The sequence below is a fragment of the Taudactylus pleione genome, unplaced genomic scaffold, assembly GCF_031769625.1.
Source record: "Taudactylus pleione unplaced genomic scaffold, aTauple2 ptg001919l, whole genome shotgun sequence".
NCBI classification, from domain to species: Eukaryota; Metazoa; Chordata; class Amphibia; order Anura; family Myobatrachidae; genus Taudactylus; species Taudactylus pleione.
Window position 1 is genome coordinate 197270 of NW_028286316.1, and position 21434 is coordinate 218703.

At 45.0% G+C, this 21434-nt stretch overlaps 1 protein-coding gene and 2 pseudogenes across 2 annotated transcripts in view; 2 read left to right on the forward strand and 1 right to left on the reverse strand.

Annotated features, from left to right (window-relative positions):
• LOC148436177 (uncharacterized) overlaps window positions 1-3052 on the reverse strand; it is a 74124-nt pseudogene extending 71072 nt beyond the window's left edge. The window contains exon 1 of the transcript XR_015876497.1: window positions 2984-3052. The product of XR_015876497.1 is annotated as an uncharacterized LOC148436177 (transcript). The remainder of the gene's footprint in view (window positions 1-2983) is intronic.
• A 342-nt stretch (window positions 3053-3394) lies between these two features.
• LOC148436179 (uncharacterized) lies at window positions 3395-18449 on the forward strand. The gene is made up of 5 exons (XM_088465242.1): window positions 3395-3411; window positions 6778-6856; window positions 6974-7071; window positions 7237-7684; window positions 16829-18449. The coding sequence occupies exons 2-5, from the start codon at window positions 6823-6825 to the stop codon at window positions 18061-18063; spliced, it is 1815 nt and encodes a 604-aa protein (XP_088321368.1). The 5' UTR covers window positions 3395-3411; window positions 6778-6822; the 3' UTR covers window positions 18064-18449.
• On the forward strand, window positions 10418-10536 carry LOC148436180 (5S ribosomal RNA; annotated as a pseudogene).
• Window positions 18450-21434: the final 2985 nt, after the last annotated feature.

Consider the following 21434-nt stretch of genomic DNA (forward strand, 5'->3'; position numbering starts at 1 on the left):
GATCACTATACACAGGTCACACACCTGATAACTAGTGATTACTACACACAATATAATATACACAAGTACACAACACCATATGACAAGATATTTCCCCAGGCCAGATCCATCACAGCCCACCCACCTTTTACTCCTCATTCCACCCTCAGGTCATTCTCCCCAGTAAACTAGGATAAAGTCTCTCCACCCATCATCTTACTCTACTTCTCTGCTCCCCCTCCCCCATTATACGCCCTCCGATAGCGCACCACATCTCCTAGCCCAGCCTCTCTCCCCCACTACTGCCCTATTCCTCTGTCTCCTAATATCTGGGCGACTTGTGTACAATCACCCATCTTATTTTCTCTGCTCCCACATCTGCAATAATTACTGAGTGTCAGCAGTGTTGTACAGTCTGTGACTCTGCAGCTGGAGTGGGACTATAAGTCCCAGCATGCCCTGTCATGCTGGAATCCACAGTTAGCCTACCACTGTAGGATGTACAGTACATGTGTGACAATTCTCCAGGCCATATTTATGTAGCACAGGGGAGAGGCTGAAGCATTTCTTGGAGGATAATTACTTACAAACTGAGAATCTAGAAAAGTGTTTCCCAGCTCCAGCCTCCAAGGTCCTTAAAAGGGCATGTTTTCCATATCTTCTTGCAGAAGCAGAGGTGCCTTCATCACTGACTAACACAATCTAAACGATCCAGAGGTGGCACTAATCATCTCACTGGTGATGATTCTGCGAGGAGATCTGAAAAACATGCACAGTCATGGTTCCCTGAGGACAGGTGTTGGGAAACGCTGATCCCTACACACAGGGTAGTAAGAGAGAAAGTGCTGGGAGCAGAGGCAGCTCCAAACAGATTGGTGATAATTAGAGAAATGAAAAGAAAGCTAAGAAAGCCACAGACAGGTGAGGAGTCAGCAGGGCCTATTACAGAGGACGTCTGTGCATCTTATACATCACCCGCTGTACACTATGGTGTCTCTCTATTTATTCTATCATTTCCACACTAATAACCACCTACTGAGGGTACTGACCGCCAGCTACAGCTGATACCGTCTGTATGGGGGGTCTGAGTGCACCGGACACCTCCCTTTCTCTATAGTCTGCTACCCACCGAGCAGTGACTGCTCCAGCTGTATTATAGTAACACCAGGGTCTGCTCCAGCTGTATTATATGTTACACTAATAACTACCTACTGAAGGTACTGACCACCAGCTACAGCTGATACCATCTGTATGGGGGGTCTGAGTGCACCGGACACCTCCCTTTCTCTATAGTCTGTAACCCACCGAGCAGTGACTGCTACAGCTGTATTATATGTAACATCAGGGTCTGCTCCACCTGTATTATATGTAACACCAGGGTCTGCTCCAACTGTATTATATGTTATACCTCTTTTCCACCAAAAACCCAGGTCCGACCTGGGTTTTTGGACATGGTTTCATCCCTGGTCAGACCCATTTACACTGCACCATTGATCTGGGTTACTCCCAGGTCAGCCCTGTTCACACTGAACTCAGGTCTGCCCTGCTAAACCTGTGAGGTCATAAAAAGTGGGAGGTGAATGCTCCACAACCACCAATCCGCTCATTTTAGGCATGATCCAGGTCAGATAACCTGGGTTGCACCGTTTACACTGCACCATTACCTGGGTCCAACCCTGGTAGCTACCTGGGTTGGATTGCAGGGTCACTTGACCCAGGTTATTTTTCAGGGACCCTTTTACACTGAGCTGCGACCCGGGTAGACCCAGCAAAAACCCAGGTTTTTGCTCTGGTGTAAAAGGGGTATAACACTAGTGTCTGCTCCACCTGTATTATATGTAACACTAATAACCACCTACTGAGGGTACTTACCACCAGCTACAGCTGCTACGTTCTGTATGGGGGGTCTGAGTGCACCGGACACCTCCCTTTCTCTATAGTCTGTTTGCCCACCGAGCAGTGACTGCTCCAGCTGTATTATATGTAACACCAGGGTCTGCTCCACCTCTATTATATGTAACACTAATAACCACCTACTGAGGGTACTGACCGCCAGCTACAGATGCTACGTTCTGTATGGGAGGTCTAAGTGCACCGGACACCTCCCTTTCTCTATAGTCTGTTACCCACCGAGCAGTGACTGCTCCAGCTGTTATAGTAATACCAGGGTCTGCTCCACCTGTATTATATGTAACACTAATAACCACCTACTGAGGATACTGACCGCCAGCTACAGCTGTTATGTTCTGTATGGGGGGTCTGAGTGCACCGGACACCTCCCTTTCTCTATAGTCTGTTACCCACCGAGCAGTGACTACTCCAGCTGTATTATTGTAACACCAGGGTCTGCTCCAACTGTATTATATGTAACACCAGGGTCTGCTCCAACTGTATTATATGTAACACCAGGGTCTACTCCAGCTGTATTATATGTAACACTAATAACCACCTACTGAGGGTACTGGCCACCAGTTAAAACTGATACGTTCTGTATGGGGGAGGTCTGAGTGCACCGGACACCTCCCTTTCTCTATATGTTACCCACTGAGCAGAGACTGTTCCAGCTGTATTTTATGTAACACCAGGGTCTGCTCCACCTGTATTATACCAACACCAGGATCTGCTCTACCTGTATAATTCATATGTAACACTAGTGTCTACTCCACCTGTTAAATATGTGACACTGGGGTCTGTTCCACCTGTATTATATGTAATACCGGGGTCTGCTCCATCTATATTATATGAAACACCACCGATATTATATGTAACATCAGGTTCTGCTCCACCTGCATGATGTTAATGCATCACTATATATATTCTATAAAACCTGCTCTACTTGTATAGTGATAATGCAGCAGTAGATTCTGCTCCACCTCTATTAACCTTAGAAGAGTCTGCTCCATCTGTCATAAATAACATTGGAGTATGAGCTACCTGTATGATAAAATTGAGACACCACAGTCTACTCCCCCTATATAATGATAATAATAGTAAATACCATTACCTGCTGCCAGACACAGCAATGGCCGCTATACCTCTTCCTGCTCTACCCTTCCTTGCTGGGACGGGACCGTCACACGCATATTGTCGTTGTGAAGACACGCCCCTCGACGAAACCACGCCCCGCCCCTCTCATATACTTGTAGCTATGGCTATTATCTGACCCCGCCCCCGGCACATTCACCTCCCTGCGGTGATTGGCATCAGCGAGTAGCCAATCAGGGGGAAAAATGTAGGAAGGATGTCCTGTAACTAGCAGCCACCTCTCACAGCTTCATCACTAGAGTAACACTAACATAGTCTTATGGTGTCCTCATGTACGGTGACCGGCGGCCATATTCTTATAGTCTCCCAGTCTCAGAACAGAGGGGGCGGGGCCACCTGGGCTTTAGCTGCCATTTTGTCATAGACATTTCTGACAGCCGGAGCTAGGTAACGTGTCCTGTATATTATATTATTAATTATTATATAGGGGAGAGGGGACTGTACAGTGATATATGAGGGGAATAACACAGCTCCCACCACACACTGATATGTGGTATTATTATTATATAGGGGAAAGGGGACCGTACAGTGATATATGAGGGGGAATAACAGCTCCCAGCACACACTGATATGTGGTATTATTATATGGGGGAGAGGGGACCGTACAGTGACATATGAGGGGGAATAACACAGCTCCCAGTACACACTGATATGTGGTATTATTATTATATAGGGGAGAGGGGACCGTACAGTGATATATGAGGGGGAATAACACAGCTCCCAGCACACACTGATATGTGGTATTATTATTATATAGGGGGAGAGGGGACTGTACAGTGATATATGAGGGGGAATAACACAGCTCCCAGCACACACTGATATGTGGTATTATTATTATATAGGGGGAGAGGGGACTGTACAGTGATATATGAGGGGGAATAAAACAGCTCCCAGCACACACTGATATGTGGTATTATTATTATATAGGGGAGAGGGGACTGTACAGTGATATATGAGGGGGAATAACACAGCTCCCAGCACACACTGATATGTGGTATTATTATTATATAGGGGGAGAGGGGACTGTACAGTGATATATGAGGGGGAATAACACAACTCCCAGCACACACTGATATGTGTATTATTATTATATAGGGGAGAGGGGACAGGACAGTGATATATGAAGGGGAATAACACCGCTCCCGCCACACACTGATATGTGGTATTATTATATAGGGGGAGGGGACTGTACAGTGATATATGAGGGGGAATAACACAGCTCCCAGCACACACTGATATGTGGTATTATTATAGAGATGTAGTCTGGAACCCGACAGTCTAAATGCCGACCGCTGGCTACCAGACTGCTTTATCCCGACTAGGGCCGAATGACAGGTGTCTAAATGTAGACGCCTGTAATTTGCCCGACGTCAGGTGACGGGCGCCCGGCATCCCGATCGAGCGGATGCCGGGCGCCGCAGCAGACAGCCGCTGGGGGGGGGAAGGGTTAGGTTTAGGGCTCCCGGGGTGGACATAGGGTTAGGCCCCCCCCTGGAAAGTTAGGGTTAGACTAGGGGAAGGGATGGTTAGGGTTAGGCACCCCCCTGGGGGACAGGTTTAGGCAGCGGGGAAGGGGGGGTTAGGTTTAGGCACTTAGAGGGGGGGTTAGGGTTAGGCACAGGGGGGGAGGTTAGGGTTAGGCACCCCTAAGGAGGGTTAGGGGGGTTAGGTTAGGTTAGTAAATACTTACCTTTAGGACGATCGGGATGTCCTCCTTTGTCAGGCAGCCGCTGTCGGGAATTGAACCGCCGGCCATGCGGCCTGCGTTAATACATATCTCACCCTTATTATATAGGGGGGAGGGTACTGTACAGTGATATATGAGGGGAAATAACATAGCTCCCAGCACACACTGATATGTGGTATTATTATTATATAGGAGAGAGGGGACTCTACAGTGATATATGAGAGGGAATAACACAGCTCCCAGCACACACTGATATGTGGTATTATTTTATAGGGGAGAGGGTACTGTACAGTGATATATGAGGGGGAATAACACAGCTCCCAGCACACACTGATATGTGGTATTATTATTATATAGGGGGAGGGGACCGTACAGTGATATATGAGGGGGAATAACACAGCTCCCAGCACACACTGATATGTGGTATTATTATTATATAGGGGGAGGGGACAGGACAGTGATATATGAGGGGGAATAACACCGCTCCCAGCACACACTGATATGTGGTATTATTATTATTATATAGGGAGAGAGGGGACTGTACAGTGATATATGAGGGGGAATAACACATCTCCCAGTACACACTGATATGTTGTATTATTAATAATCGATGATAAGCCGACAGAGCAAGGAATCACGGCTCAGGTGCATGGCCACATTAGTTTGTAGTTTTATGATATAAGTGATGAGCTGCACAGTTGGATTATTATAACTTTGAAACACTCAAACAGAATGTAAAAGCATTGAGCAGCAGTTTATAGGAAACAAGTGAAGCGTTATAAGAGAAAACAGCATAGGTGCACACTTACAGCAATGACGCTCTGTATAATTCTCATCATAAATGATTTTACAATTTAGGTGGTGTCTGCCTAGACAATGAAATTACAGTGCTGTAAGATAGCCAGTTCCAATCAATATAATGTGTAGTCAATGGAATATATACACTACACAGGTTTTAGAGGATACAGTAAAATACAAAATATCTCTACTTTTAATCTGTCCGCAGTATGGGCCTTATTCAGCAGTGCACTGCTGAACGCAGATTCCTTGTGATCGGGAATCTGCGCAGGTGCTTCAACCGTTCTTCGCATATGTGCAGGACGGGTCTGCCATCCCGTATGCAGACTGTCATTGACTGACAGTCTGCTGCCGTTTATGGGCGGGGAGGGGGCGGCGAGAGCCTCCGTTAATAGAAACGGCATGTCGCTGCCATTGGGGGGGAGGGAAAAAACCAGGATTTACGTCGGCTGACGTAGATTTCCTGGCCTCTTCCTCTGATTTGCGGCAGCCAGCTTGCGTGACCCCATGGGTTACCTTAGCCGGTCGATGTTCCCGCAGAGTATCCGATGGTGCATTGGACAACGCTGCTCGGATAAGTAATGCAGTGGGATCCGTGATGCCTCCTGTGCATTACCATATCTGTAAGGATCGCAATTGCAATGCTGCCTGCGTTACCTACAGCCAATGCTTTTATCAACAACTTGGCCAGAATCCACATTACTTACTATATCTGGAGCTCAGGAAGTGTGAGCTGGTCCAGAGTCCACTGCAGGGAGGGCGCAGATGGTCCCAGTTCATTGTAATGCTGATGCGGAGCTGCACTTAAAATGGCCGACAAGAAAGGTCCTCACTGGCATCTCCTTTTATATCTGGAGACAGACTGGAATGGATTTACCTCAGCGGGAAGAAGCAAATCCAGCCCTTCTGTATCTCACCAGAGACGCTGCGCCCACTCGCTGATATCTGTAAAGGTAGAGGAGGGGCACTGCGGCCAGAAAGTGCTGACAGCAGGTTGGAACATAGAAAGTTCACCAGCAGGTCAGGGTGGTGCCGAGGTCCTGCTGATGGTTATTGGGAGGCTATCAGGGCGCATGCAAAAAGGGCAGGGTACATGTCAGTTTAAATATGGGCAGGGCATGGTGTCCCGTAAAACAGCAAAGCGGGATATCTATATATAGTCTACCATTATTATGTAACACCAGGAAATGTGTCTGGGTGATGATTGTATCACTTTTTGTCAGGTTCCTATAAGGTGTCAGGATGTCACTGTCTATGTTTCCATGCAGGAGGGGGACTATATAGAGGAACACAGGGGTCTGTACAAGGACGTGATGATGGAAAATCACCGGCTCCTCGCATCACTGGGTAAGAGGAGACTGCCATTTATTGTACAGGGGAGAACAGGTATGGGGGCCCCCTATATACACATCACCTGATAATGCCATATATACAATGTACTCAGTCACTGTGTGTCTCCTACAGATGGACCCAGTAAAAGAAATACCCCAGAGAGATGTCCCCGTTCTCTTTATTCCAAGGATTGTACAGAGGAGAATCACAGGATCTCACAAGAGCATCAGGTAGATGGGATTTAGGATCTCACCAATATACTATAGTGACTGTCACTTTATGATATGTACAGAAGCTGTGTGTGTCTTATTTAATGGGATTCTTCTACTTAATGTGAATTAATGAAATCAGACATTTTTAAACTTATTTACTTTTATTTTCTTTGGGTTTCTAAGGGTGATGGTCTGACAGATAATAAGGTAGAAGATATAGAGGGAGGAAAAGAGACGTATGTGACTGATATAAAGGTAGAAGATACAGATGGAGAAGAAGAGACTTATGTGACTGAGATGAAGGCAAAAGATATAGAGGGAGAAGAAGAGACGTATGTGACTGATATGAAGGCAGAAGATATAGAGGGAGAAGAAGAGACGTATGTGATTGATATGAAGGCAGAAGATATAGAGGGAGAAGAAGAGACGTATGTGACTGATATGAAGACAGAAGATACAGAGGATAAAGAAGAGACGTATGTGACTGATATGAAGGCAGAAGATATAGAGGGAGAAGAAGAGACGTATGTGACTGATAATAAGGCAGAAGATATAGAGGGAGAAGAAGAGACGTATGTGAGGGGTGCTCAGCAGTGTAAGGAGGAGGAAATCCCTACAGGTTTAAGCACAGGTGAGTAATAAACACTTATTACAGAGTTACATATTCTTCTTGCTTAGTCACTGCTACATTCTCTTATCTTACCCCCCTCTGTTAGTACAAACTAATGAGAGAAATGTATCTTCCCAGTGGGGGAGTCAGGAGCCATCAGCCCCTTATTATACTGCTGCTCTCCCCCTCACATCATGTCACTGTGTGTTACCAGCCCAGAGATCTGACCAGTCTCCTCCCCACACTCTCTGGTGTATCTCATACATCAGGAGCCATCAGTCCCTATTATACTCCTGCTTTCCCCCTCACATCATGTCACTGTGTGTTACCAGCCCACAGATCTGACCAGTCTCCTCCCCATACTCTCTGGTGTATCTCATACATCAGGAGCCATCAGTCCCTATTATACTCCTGCTTTCCCCCTCACATCATGTCACTGTGTGTTACCAGCCCAGAGAACTGACCAGTCTCCTCCCCACACTCTCTGGTGTATATCATACATCAGGAGCCATCAATCCCTATTATACTCCTGCTCTCCCCCTCACATCATGTCATTGTGTGTTACCAGCCCAGAGATCTGACCAGTCTCCTCCCCACACTCTCTGGTGTTTCTCTTTCATCCACTAGGGGACACTGGAGGTGCTTACGCTGGGGTATAGAGGCGTGGATAACTGGAGCCGGCACTTTAAATAATTTAGAAGTGTGAAGCTCCTCCCCCTCTATGCCCCATCAGCCCTCAGTTTAGAAAATGTGCCTACAGAGCTGGTCACAACCTGCTGTGCTCCAGCAACATATATTTTATTTATTTAGGTTTCTTTCTTTTTACATCTTTTGACACTATATTAGGTACCCTTCGCCACCTCTCTAAAGGTGGGGTCCGGGTACCTGGCGACCTGTCCTTATAGGAGGCAGGAAGGAGTGCGCAGCGCTTATATGAAAAGCACTGACAGCTCCTTACCGCCACAGCACATTCTCTAAACTGACAACAAGAAGAGAGGTGCTGACTGCTAAGAGAGAGACTTCTATGGGGGACCACGCAGTGAGTAACCACTTGCGCATCCCCCGGCTCCCAGCCTCATCGCTGCCCAGCGTGGTACAAACTTAGTGCTGGGAAGCTTATGCAGAGCGCTACACGCGGCTCCCCTGCTCTCCCTCCTCCCGCTATTACAGGAGACAGTCGGGTGCTTATCAAGCGCGCTACAGCGCGGCACCCGGATCTCCCTTCACCCGCTGCTCGGGCTGATAAGCGCGGCTCCCGGATGGCCGTCCTGCCGCTGATAAGCGCTGCTCCCGGCTGGCCGTCCTGCCGCTGATTAGCGCGGCTCCCGGCTGACCCTCCTGCCGCTGCTCAGCGCGGCTCCCTGTGGTCCCTCCTGCCGCTGCTCAGCGCGGCACTCAACTCTCCCTGCTGTTAGTGGCGTGGGCAGCCTATGCAGAGCGCTGCTCACGCGGCTCCCTCAATCACTCTCCCCGCTGTTACAGGGGAGCGGGGTAGCAGGTAAAGTGTGCTACAAGAGCGGCCACCTGCTATAACTCTCCCCGCTGTACACGCGGTGTGAGGCGCGCGGGGGGGAGGTTAATGGCCACAGAAGCCATCTTGTAAAGCCCTTCAGGGCATAAAGAAGGGGGGCGGAGCTTAAAGGCAGCGCGGGTCTCTCTCCCCTACACGGCAAGCGGCTGTATAACAGCAGGGCTGCCGTTCTTCATTAAACAGCAGCACATACTGCATCTCTATATAGGAGATTGCAGTATAAGAGACACAGAAGGATGGATTCCTCTGCTGCCATGTGCTGCACAAGTACATCTCCTGATTACATCCTGGTAGAGAATCTGTAAGTAACTGGGGTGTAAGTGCAGGGGAATCTGATCTGTGGGAGGGGGGTTTCTCCTCCTCTGTGTCCCACAGCCTTCTTGTTTATCTTGTCTGTGTCTTTTCTGTTGTATGCTGTGTTTTCTCTGGCTGACTGTGTGTACCAGGTCCAACAGAACCAAGGCTTCTCTAAAGCTGTTTGTCTGTTCCAAGTGTAACAACAAACAGACTAAGCCACATGCCACTGGTTCCATGTTATGTGATGCTTGTAATAACAACAGGTTCACAGTTGGCGATTACTAGCTCTTCTGCTCCGCCATGGGCAGGAGACACCCTGGTTCAGAGTAAAACGGTGCTTGCACCCTCCACTTCCTACCAAAAAAAAAAAAAAGGCAAGCGTACTCTAATGACTGTTCTCCAGTCAGAAGAGTCGGACGCACAATTCCTCGCTCCAGAGGTTACCGTAAAGGGTGATTTGGAGGAAGTTTTACAAGAAAACCCTCAGGAGTTAGAGTCCACCTCCCGAGGGGTGGAATCTCTAATCTTGCAGTTATCAGTGGCCTGGATACAGCCGGATAAGTGGTTCCAAATCCACGCAGGTTTCCCCCTAGCTACCCTTTTCCATCATCCATGATGGAGAACTAGGACTCCCCTCCTCCTGTAGATGCGTCTGATGTCAGTCTCTCTAAGAAAACAGCAGTTCCGGTGCCGGGAGCTACTGTTTTAAAGGACCCTTCGGATCATAAGTTTGAGACAACACTATAATCTACATATACCGCAGCAGGAGCTCAGCTTTGACCTACCCTTATTACTGCCTGGGTTAACAAGGCTGTGGTTTGCTGGGTTGACCAGTTGATTACACTCGGGTACTTCCAGAGCAGAATTATGTCTATTAGCAGAACACATCTGTGAGTCTGCAGTTTACTTAGGAGAAGTTCTAAGGAGCCTACGGCCACACCACCCTGAACACGCCCGATCTTGTCTGATCTCGGAAGCTAAGCAGGGTCCGGCCTGGTTAGTACTTGGATGGGAGACCGCCTGGGAATACCAGGTGCGGTAGGCTATATAAGTCAGATTAGTGCCTGCATACCTGCATCTGCTATTTCTGAACGCAGAGCTCTGTGGTTGCGCGCTTGGCAGGCAGACGCAGAGACCAAGCGTGCGGTTGAGGATTTACCATTCACGGGTGATATGCTTTTTGGCCTGGAATTGGACAAGGGAGGGGTAAGTCCTCTTTCCTCCTGTGTACTGCTCCGGCTTCCAGAAGACCTTATATTGGACCTTTGTTTCATTCCTTTTGAGCGCCTCATTCCTTTTGTGGTAGAGCCAGAGGTGCTTCCACGCAACCGAGAGGCTGCAGAGGTAGAGGTCGTCCACACACTGTTGCACGTAGACCAAAGCCTAAACCAGCTGAGAAACAGGTGGCTTGACGGTCTTCCGTCCCACCTGGGGTTTCCTGCGGTGGGAGCACGCTTGCTAGAATTTCAAGTTCTACAGGAGGCTATCAGGTCTCTAGTAGTTTCATCTGTGGTAGTTCCGGTTCAGGAGCATCAGAGAGGTATGGGATTTTACTCAAACCTGTTTGTAGTGCCCAAACCGAATGTGGTCAGACCCATCTTAAACCTCAGGTCCTTAAAATCTGTTTCTGAAGATGTATCATTTCAAACTGGAACATCTGCAGTCCGTCATTGCGAGCTGGGAACCAGGGGGGTGGTTATTATCCCTGGATATTGAGGAGGCTTATCTCCATGTTCCCATTGGGAACCACACCAAGCTTTTCTGCGTTTTGCCATATTGAAAGATCATTACCAGTTTCCGGCATTGCCGTTCGGGTTATCCTCGGCTCCCCGCATATTCACCAAAATCATGTCAGTCATGATCGCTCTCCTTTGGTCTTCAGGAGTGAACATAAACCCTTATTTGGATGATCTGTTGCTCAAGGCTCCATCGGTATCTCTTCTATCAGATCATGCCTTACTGACCTATCACACTCTACTCCAACACAGTTGGATAATCAACTTCAAGAAGTCAAATCTCAATCCGTCCCAGAAGCTTCTATTTCTGGGCATGATAGTGGATAGGGAATCACAGAGGATTTTTCTTCCAACAGCCAAGGCCAGGGATATCCGGTTGTTAGTTCAGCTAGTCCAAAGAAAGTGTTAATGCTTCTTTGTCTCTTAGGAAAGAGGGTAGCTGCTTTTGAGGCACTACAGTTCGGCCGATTTCACTCCAAGGTTTTTCAACTGAACCTGTTGGCACAGGGGCAGGGTCTCATCTGCTTCTACATCAACTGATCCGTCTGAGCCCGATTACCAAAATGGCCCTTCTCTGGTGGACGTATCCACAAATCTTTTAGCGGGCCGGAGATTCGGAGTGTGGGACTGGATCATTGTACCAACGGATGCCAGCCTCTGAGGATGGGGAGCAGTAGTCCTCGATTACGAATTTTAGAGGGTCCCCTCTAGAACAGAGATGGCCATAAATGCATTGGAACTCAGAGCGCTTTACAATGCTCTGATGGAGGCAACCGAGTTTCTAAAGGCTCATCCGGTAAGAGTTCAGGCCGACAACGCGATGGCCGTCGCTTACATCAACCACCAGGGAGAAACTCTGAGTCGCATGGCTAGGCGAGAAGTAACTCTGATACTCCGGTAGGCCGAGAACCATTCAGTAATCCTGTCGGCGGTATTCATCCCTGATGTGGACAACTGGGAAGCAGATTACCTAAATTGATAGGATATCCATTTTGGGGAATAGAAGCTTCATCCAGACGTGTTCAACGTGCTGATACTTTGATGGGGATGTCCTCAGGTGGACCTCATGGTGTCACGACTGAATTGTCAGCTACCAGTATACGTTTCAAGAACTCGGTATCCGCAGGCAGAAGCAGTAGACGCTCTGACAAGTCAGTGGATCTACGACTTCGTTTACCTTTTTTCCTCCGATTCCGCTTCTTCCTTGTCTTCTAAAAAAGGATAAGACAAGCGACAGCCTCTGTAATTCTCGTGGCTCCGAACTGGAATTGGAGAAGTTGGTTCTCGAACCTTCGATCCCTATTGTCAAACGCTCCGTGGTCCCTTCCTCTGCGCCCGGATCTTCTACAGCAGGCCCCTTTCATTCACCCCAACCTAGCACAACTGCGTTTACCGGGGTGGCTCTTTCGCCAGTTTCGGCTGCGCATTATCGCATCTGGCGTGCTCATATCTCACCCGGTTTCTGCTTTTCCTTCAGACAGGTCTCGATTCTGGCCTTCGTCTGGGACCCTTAAGGGTGCAGGTCTCTGCCTCTTCCATTTTCTTTCAAGGGAAATTGAAAAATGGCCCTCATTCCTGAGGTGCAGACGTCTCTTCAATGGGTCTGGCGCGTGCAGCCCACTTTGGTACTGCCAATAGCTTCCTGGGATCTAAACTTCATGCTTCTGTTTCTTCAGTCGCCCATGTTTGAACCTTTGGAGGAGGTTGGTCTTGGAAGACTGTTCTGTTCCTGGCTCTCGCTTCTGCTCGTAGAGTTTCAGAATTGGGTGCTCTGTCTTATAAGCCGGACGGCAGCCGCTTTTCTTGCCAGGGTTGTGTCGGCTTTGCATATCAATCAGCCTACTGTGGTACCGTTGTTGGTGGAGGACTCTGGTGTCTCTTCTACCTTAGATGTGGTTAGGGCTCTCCGCATCTATGTTGCATGGACAGCATCCATCCGTAAGTCTGAGTCGCTTTTTGTCCTCTATGATGCTGTTCGGAGGGATTGGCCATCGTCTAACCAGACTTTGGCACGTTGAATTAGGCTGACTATTCTTCAGGCTTATGTTAGTGTTTACTGTCGGCCTCCTTCGTCCATTAGGCTCATTCCACACGTTCTGTGGGTGCGTCATGGGCGGCCGGTAGAGGAGCCTCCACGTCACAATTGTGCCGTGCGGCCACATGGTCTTCATTTCACAGGTTTGTCAAGTTTTATAACTTTGATACGTTTGCTACTTCGGCATCCCGTTTTGGCCGCCTAGTACTGCAGGTGCCGCAGAGCGCTCCCGCCCATGGGGAAAACTTTGGGACGTCCCCAGCGTAAGCACCTCCAGTGTCCCCTAGTGGATGAAAGAGAAAATGGGATTTTGGTACCTACCGGTAAATCCTTTTCTCTGATTCCACAGGGGACACTGGACGCCCACCTCAGCGCTCTTAGCCTGCCTGTGCTGCTTGTTCTGCATGTTGTATGATATATTGTGTGTTCTTCTCTCCTTTTCTTATTCCGCTTGTTCTCCATCTCCTCTCTGTCTTCATTTTCTAAACTGAGGGCTGATGGGGCATAGAGGGGGAGGAGCTTCACACTTCTAAATTATTTAAAGTGCCGGCTCCAGTTATCCACGCCTCTATACCCCAGCGTAAGCACCTCCAGTGTCCCCTGTGGAATCAGAGAAAAGGATTTACCGGTAGGTACCAAAATCCCATTATCTCATACATCAGGAGCCATCAGCCCCTATTATACTCCTGCTCTCCTCCTCCCATCATGTCACTGTGTGTTACCAGCCCAGAGATCTGACCAGTCTCCTCCCCACATTCTCTAGTGTATCTCATACATCAGGAGCCATCAGCCCCTATTATATTCCTGCTCTCCCCCTCACATCATGTCATTGTGTGTTACCAGCCCAGAGATCTGACCAGTTTCCTCCTCACACTCTCTGGTGTATGTCATACATCAGGAGCCATCAGCCCCTATTATACTCCTGCTCTCCTCCTCCCATCATATCACTGTGTGTTGCCAGCCTACAGATCTGACCAGTCTCCTTCCCACACTCTCTGGTGTATCTCATACATCAGGAGCCATCAGCCCTAGACTCCTGCTCTCCCCCTCACATCATGTCACTGTGTGTTACCAGCCCAGAGATCTGACCAGTCTCCTCCCCACACACTTTGGACACAGCTAGTAATGGCAAACTACATCTTAAGCTGGGTACACATTATACAATATATTGGCTATAGATGACACCTGGTGGGTGACCACAATCTTTTAGCTGTGTAAGAGTCACATGTCTCCCTTATATGTACGGTGTGACCTGTATTACCGGCTCTGTAAGAGTCACATGTCTCCCTTATATGTACGGTGTGATCTGTATTACTGACTGTGTACTAGTCACATGTCTCCCTTATATGTACGGTGTGCTCTGTATTACTGGCTGTGTAAGAGTCACGCGTCTCCCTTATACGTACGGTGTGCTCTGTATTACTGGCTGTGTAAGAGTCACGCGTCTCCCTTATACGTACGGTGTGCTCTGTATTACTGGCTGTGTAAGAGTCACGCGTCTCCCTTATACGTACGGTGTGCTCTGTATTACTGGCTGTGTAAGAGTCACGCGTCTCCCTTATACGTATGGTGTGATCTGTGTTACTGGCTGTGTAAGAGTCACATGTCTCCCTTATACGTACGGTGTGAACTGTATTACTGGCTGTGTAAGAGTCACACGTCTCCCTTATACGTACGGTGTGCTCTGTATTACTGGCTGTGTAAGAGACATTGTGTAGCTCAGAGAGCCTCGTGAGGAAATAATGGGCCTGCCGGGGGCTGGGTCAGGGCTTTGTGTAGTATCAGCAGTATGTACCATAAGGGATATATGGGAAGATCTTGGTTTAGGCACTTAATGCTCATTGATCCATCTATTGGACAGACCCATGTGAATGATAGAATCAGACCATCTCTTATATAAACCAGTGGGGTCATACATTGTTGTGTAACAAGTAGTGTCAGTCACTTGTCTCCTGATGTCATTGTCATAGTCATAGTTACAAAGATCACAATTCCTCTGCCTGTATCGGTGTGTGAATTGTGACATCCTTGTTATTGTGCGATGTCTGGATGGCCCAATCTCTTCTTTACTGAGATTATGATGAAATCGTTTTTGTTTTAATCGTGGTAAAGTATCTAATTGTATAAACATTTCAATCGATACGATTGTCGATGGCAGGTCAGATGAACTCTTGGTTTTGAAAGGTGAGTGACTTCTCTCATTATATAACACACAGACATATACAGTATGTTATATCACTCACTTTCCCTTGTTATACACACACATATACACACATATAACACAATCACAGACATATATATAACACACAGACACATATACAGTATGTTATATCACTCACTTTCCCTTGTTATACACACACATATACACACATATAACACAATCACAGACATATATATAACACAGACACATATACAGTATGTTATATCACTCACCTTCTCTTGTTATACACACACACATATACACATGTTATACATATAACACAATCACAGACATATATATAACACAGACACATATACAGTATGTTATATTATTCATCTTCCCTTGTTATACACACACATATACATATAACATATTATAGATATAACATATACATAGATATATATATATCTATATCTAACACACAGACATATACAGTATGCTATATCACTCACCTTCCCTTGTTATACACACGCGCACACACATACATAGACATATATATTATATATAACACACAGATATATATACAGTATGTTATATCACTCACCTTCCCTTGTTACACACACACACATATACACATATTATACATATAACACATACATAGACACATATATGTAACACATATAGTATGTTATATCACTCACCTTCCCTTGTTATACACGCACACACATATACTCACATTATACATATAACACAAACATAGACATATACATTTTTTAAAACACACAGACATCTACAGTATGTTATATCACACACGCACTTTTGTTAAATGGGGCAGGGCTGGACATTGTGCGTTGCCAAAATAGCATGATTCTCATAGAATTGCATCAAATTGGCCTCTCCCCACAGACCCACAAATCACTGTATTACATCATGACCAGTGTGTAGAACACCTGACCACCAGGGGAGGTTCATGGGGTACTCAGGAACCCCCCTGTTGTGCACCCGTATTTATTTAGACAGATACCAGCATTACCATCAAAGTACCATCACACAGTACTGGTACATGAGGTTTCCTGTCTCATGATGCTGCCTGAGCAATTTACATGGCTGATATATGTTTCTCAGATTTACAGTGCGGACTTTGGTGAGTAATGTGGCTGCGCTGTCTATATGTCACTCTGGCTGGGTGTAAGGCATGTGATTGGTTATTTTGGTTTTGTTATATATTGAGTCAATGTTTTATCCAATGAGCAAGCCAGTCATATTGGCTATATATACATTTAGAATGGTAATGATGTGTACCTAGGTTGCAAATTGAAATTAACTTACAGACCACTTTAAACTTGTAGTATGAACCTTTCTGGCATTATAATCTGCTTCTCAATGTAAAATAAAATGTTTATTTCTATTAATTTATTTCCGGCAGATGGAGAATACAGCAGAAATACCTGGGAGGGACATCTCATTGTGTTTCCAGATTGTGACATTAAAGATAACATCACACAAGGTTCTCCAGGAAAATTCACTCTTCCCCAATATATACATCCAGTACTTCCCAGTTCAATGTTATCATCTGATGCCCCTAACAATATTAATGGCATTTATCCTGATAACTCTGATATTGCTACACATAGTGTTGCTCATACAGGTACACAAATATATCCATGTGCTGTGTGTGGTCAATGTTTTTTAAAGAAATCATCTCTTGTTATACATCAGAGAAGTCACACAGGTGAGAAGCCTTTTTCATGCTCTGAGTGTGAGAACTGTTTTACACAGAAATCAAATCTTGTTACACATCAGATAAGTCACACAGAGGAGAAACCATTTCCATGTTCTGAGTGTGGGAAAGTTTTTATATATAAATCACAATTTGTTACACATCAGAGAAGTCACACAGGTGAGAGGCCATTTCCATGTTCTCAGTGTGGAAAATGTTTTACACAGAAATCAGCTCTTGTTACACATAAGAGAAGTCATACAAGTGTGGAAAAATATTTTCCATGTTCTGAGTGTGGGAAATGTTTTACACAAAAATCAAATCTTGCTAAACATCAGAGAACCCACACTGGTGAGAAACCATTTCCATGCTCTGTGTGTGAGAACTGTTTTACAGATCAGTCAAATCTTGCTAAACATCAGAGAAGTCACACAGGTGAAAGACCATTTTCATGCTCGGAGTGTGGCAAATGTTTTAAACGCCATTCACATCTTGTTATACATCAGAGATGTCACACAGATGAGAAACCATTTCCATGTTTTGAGTGTGGGAAATGTTTTCCATGGAAATCAGATCTTGTTAGACATCAGAGAAGTCACACAGGTGAGAAGCCATTTCCATGTTCTGAGTGTGGGAAATGTTTTCCATGGAAATCAGATCTTGTTAAACATCAGAGACGTCACACAGGTGAGCGACCATTTCCATGTTCTGAGTGTGGGAAATTTTTTACATATAAAGCAACTCTTGTTATACATCAGAGAAGTCACACAGGTGAGAAACCATTTCCTTGCTATGAGTGTGGGAAATGCTTTACAAATAAATCAGATCTTGTTATACATCAGAGAACTCACACAGGTGAGAGGCCATATCCATGCTCTGAGTGTGGGAAATGTTTTAAACAAAAGTCACACCTTGTTGAGCATCAGAAAATTCACACATGAGTTAAGAAATTATCCTGAGTTGATAGACATTACACAGATACAGCAATATCTTAGAGAGAACAATTCAAATATCTAATCATACAGTATATTAATCTAATTTAATTATTATACATGTTTAGATGAAATGTAACTTACCAACATAAAGTTAGGCATCACTCCACAATAATAAGACTGCATTCTTATATAGTATTCTTTTTTTAAACATTTTATTTATTAAAGCAATGCATATTCTCAAACAGTATACAAAATAGTTAAGAAAAATGACAATAAATGTTAGTACAAATTGTGTCTTTTCAGAGATACATTAAAGAAATCAAATATTGCATGACAAACACTGTTTTTCTACAGTTTATCTTCATGAAAAGGGAAACATATGGAACAGACAATACAACAAACAAAAAATAAAAAGAAATAAATTTCAAAAAAAGAAATATATCAAAAGATGTCTTTGTTAGCTCGCCTATTTCCACCCCCACTTTACCTCCTCGAGCAGTACCCTCGAAAATTTTGTCTATAAACTGATAACTATAATCCAGATTCACAGAACAATTGGAGGATCATTATCTGCCATACGCTGCATGAACCATATAGTATTTGAAAACGAATTACATATCTGTGTTTTAACAGCTGTAGAAAGGGTTACAATGTAACTCTCCCAAACTGCGAAGAAACGTTCAACCTGTGTCTCCTTTTCCAGAGTAGCTCCCACCCACTCCATTCTAAAGAGATAGAAAAGTTTAGCTTTAAAAAGACTCATAGAAGGTGGTTCCGGTTTAATCCAGCTCTGTAAGATGGATTTCCTTGCCGCAGTACTCATTGCCAACAATAATTTACGGCTTCCTCTTGTTATACGTAGATCATTAGAAATAATCCCAAACAGTGTCCATTCTAGATTTAGAGGTAAATAATTAATTAAATGTGTTATTGAATATGCACGAACATCAATCCAAAATTTACGTATTATAGGGCAATCCCAAAGGCAGTGTTTTAGGTCTGCTTGGGGATTTCTACATTTAAAACAGTGATGCGAATCAGATAAGCCAATCAAAAATCTCCTATGAGGGGAAAGATACGTTCTGTGTAATATCTTAAGGAACATTTCCGTATACATAACGGAAGGGAATAATCTACAGGCTTTGTAATGTGCATCTAGTAATTCATCCACTTGTAGACTCGAAACCTGGGAGGTCCAAACCACAATAATTGGGTGTGATCTAACCAGCTTCGAAGCCAGTTGTAGGCTGAAGAAATTGCCCCTTGATTCTGAGATTGTTGCCTCAACATCACATCGAGTAAATTATCCCAGTCAGCAAAAGAAAAACGTCTTATTACCAGACTAACATAGTGCTGTGCCAGTAAAAATGCTACAGGGTATCCAGTTGTCACTGGGTATTTCAGATATCTCCTGGAACGTGAGGGGTTGGTGTGTCTCCAAATTTACCATGCATCCTATATTGGTCACTCCGCCCACTCTCCAAATATTAAAAGGGTAACCAGCTTGCCCGTCCTGAAAATCTGGATTTGATATCAATGGGAGAAACAATGTACTATGAGCGTTTAAATTATATTTGTGGCGTGTGATGCACCATCATTTTCTGACAGACCATAGTAAAGGGTTATCTCGATGTTGGGGTAAAATTTCTTGATCATATAAATGTAGGAAAGATATAAGATCACCCCCCTGAAGAAATTCCCTTTCCAGAGAGGTAGCTGCATAGTTATCATGACAATGTAGCCAATCCTTGAGATATCTAAGATGGGCCACCTGGCAATACAACTGGACATCTGGAAAATTAATTCCCCCATTAGTTACAGTTTGTTGCAACTTTATAAGCCCAATACGGGGACGCTTACCCTTCCATATGAACTTCTGAAATAAGAAATTAAGTTGTTGTTGTGTGTCTTTGGGTGTTAGCATCAAAGGTAAAACTTGGATCAAATATAACAATCTAGGGAATGACACCATCTTGATTAAATTTGCCCTGCCTGTATAAGATAGTGGCAGTGTTTTCCAGCCCTCCAGCTCACCAGACACCCCCCGGATAGTAGACGTGTAGTTCAGCTCGTACAGAAGGCTTGGCTTCCGTGGTATAACGATACCTAAATAGATTATAAAGTCTGATCTCCATTTTAGTTCAGCCTCCCCCAAACCATTCATCAAAAAGTTTCTGGAGCCCAGTCTAAGTGCTACCGACTTTGACCAATTAACTTGGAATCCCGAGCAGTCTCCAAATTGCTTTAAAATATGAAATATTTTAGGTAGTGATTCCGCTGGGTTTGATATATAAAGCAGAATATCATCTGCAAAGGCGGTGAGTTTTATTTCTTTATTTCCTACTTTGATCCCATGAAATTCTAAGTCATTATGCAAAAGACGTAGCAAGGGATCTATTGCCAAATTAAATAGAATTGGAGACGGGACAACCCTGACGAGTTCCTCGAAACATAGTAATTGGCACACTGTTGTGGCCATTTATTTGTAGGGTGGTGGTTGGCGAGGCATATAGGTAATGAATTAGGTCAATAAACAAAGAGGGGAAGTTTCTAGCTTCAAGCACTGAGTATAGATGTGGCCAAAGAACTGTGTCGAAAGCTTTTGTTGTATCTAAATTCAATAATATATTTTTAGAAGCATGTGATTGTGAAGAGGCAATTGTTGCCGCTATGGCTGAGCGAATGCCTTTAACAGAGTGTGTGTTTCGCACAAATCCTAGTTGATGTACCGTTAGTATTTGGGGAGTATGTTTTGTAATCTGTCTGCCATGAGTTTTGCAAATATTTTTATATCCGAATTAAGCAGCGTTATTGGTCTGTATGTATCTATTTCCTGAGGGTTTCGATTGGGCTTGGGAATCAAAATAGTATAAGCCGAGTTAAAATAGGGAAAGGGTGTATGGTTCTGTAAGATATTATTGAATAGCTCTACTAAAGTAGGGGCTATGTGTGGTTGGAGCATCTTGTAAAACTCATTTGACAACCCATCCGGGCCCGGGGACTTATGGAGATGTAGCTGAGAAATAGCTGAACTAACTTCTAAGAGTGTAACTGGCAAACTGAGCGATTCGGGCTGCTCTGCAGATATGCTAGGTAAATGTGCTTCTTGCAGTAGTCGGCTATGATGGTCTGCATCAAACGGAAGGGTTGAATATAGGGTACTAAAATAATTATCAAATTGTTCCAGGATGCTCCTGGAATCAGTCAATATTTGATTAGTTTGGGGGTGACGTAACGCCGTTATATATCGTTTGTATGTCTTACTTTTGGACATTGTTGCTAAGAGGCGACCAGTCTTATTGCCCCATTTATAATATTTAAATTTAGAGAAAACTAAATTCCGTTGGGCTTGTGACAATAAAAAGTCATTTAATAAC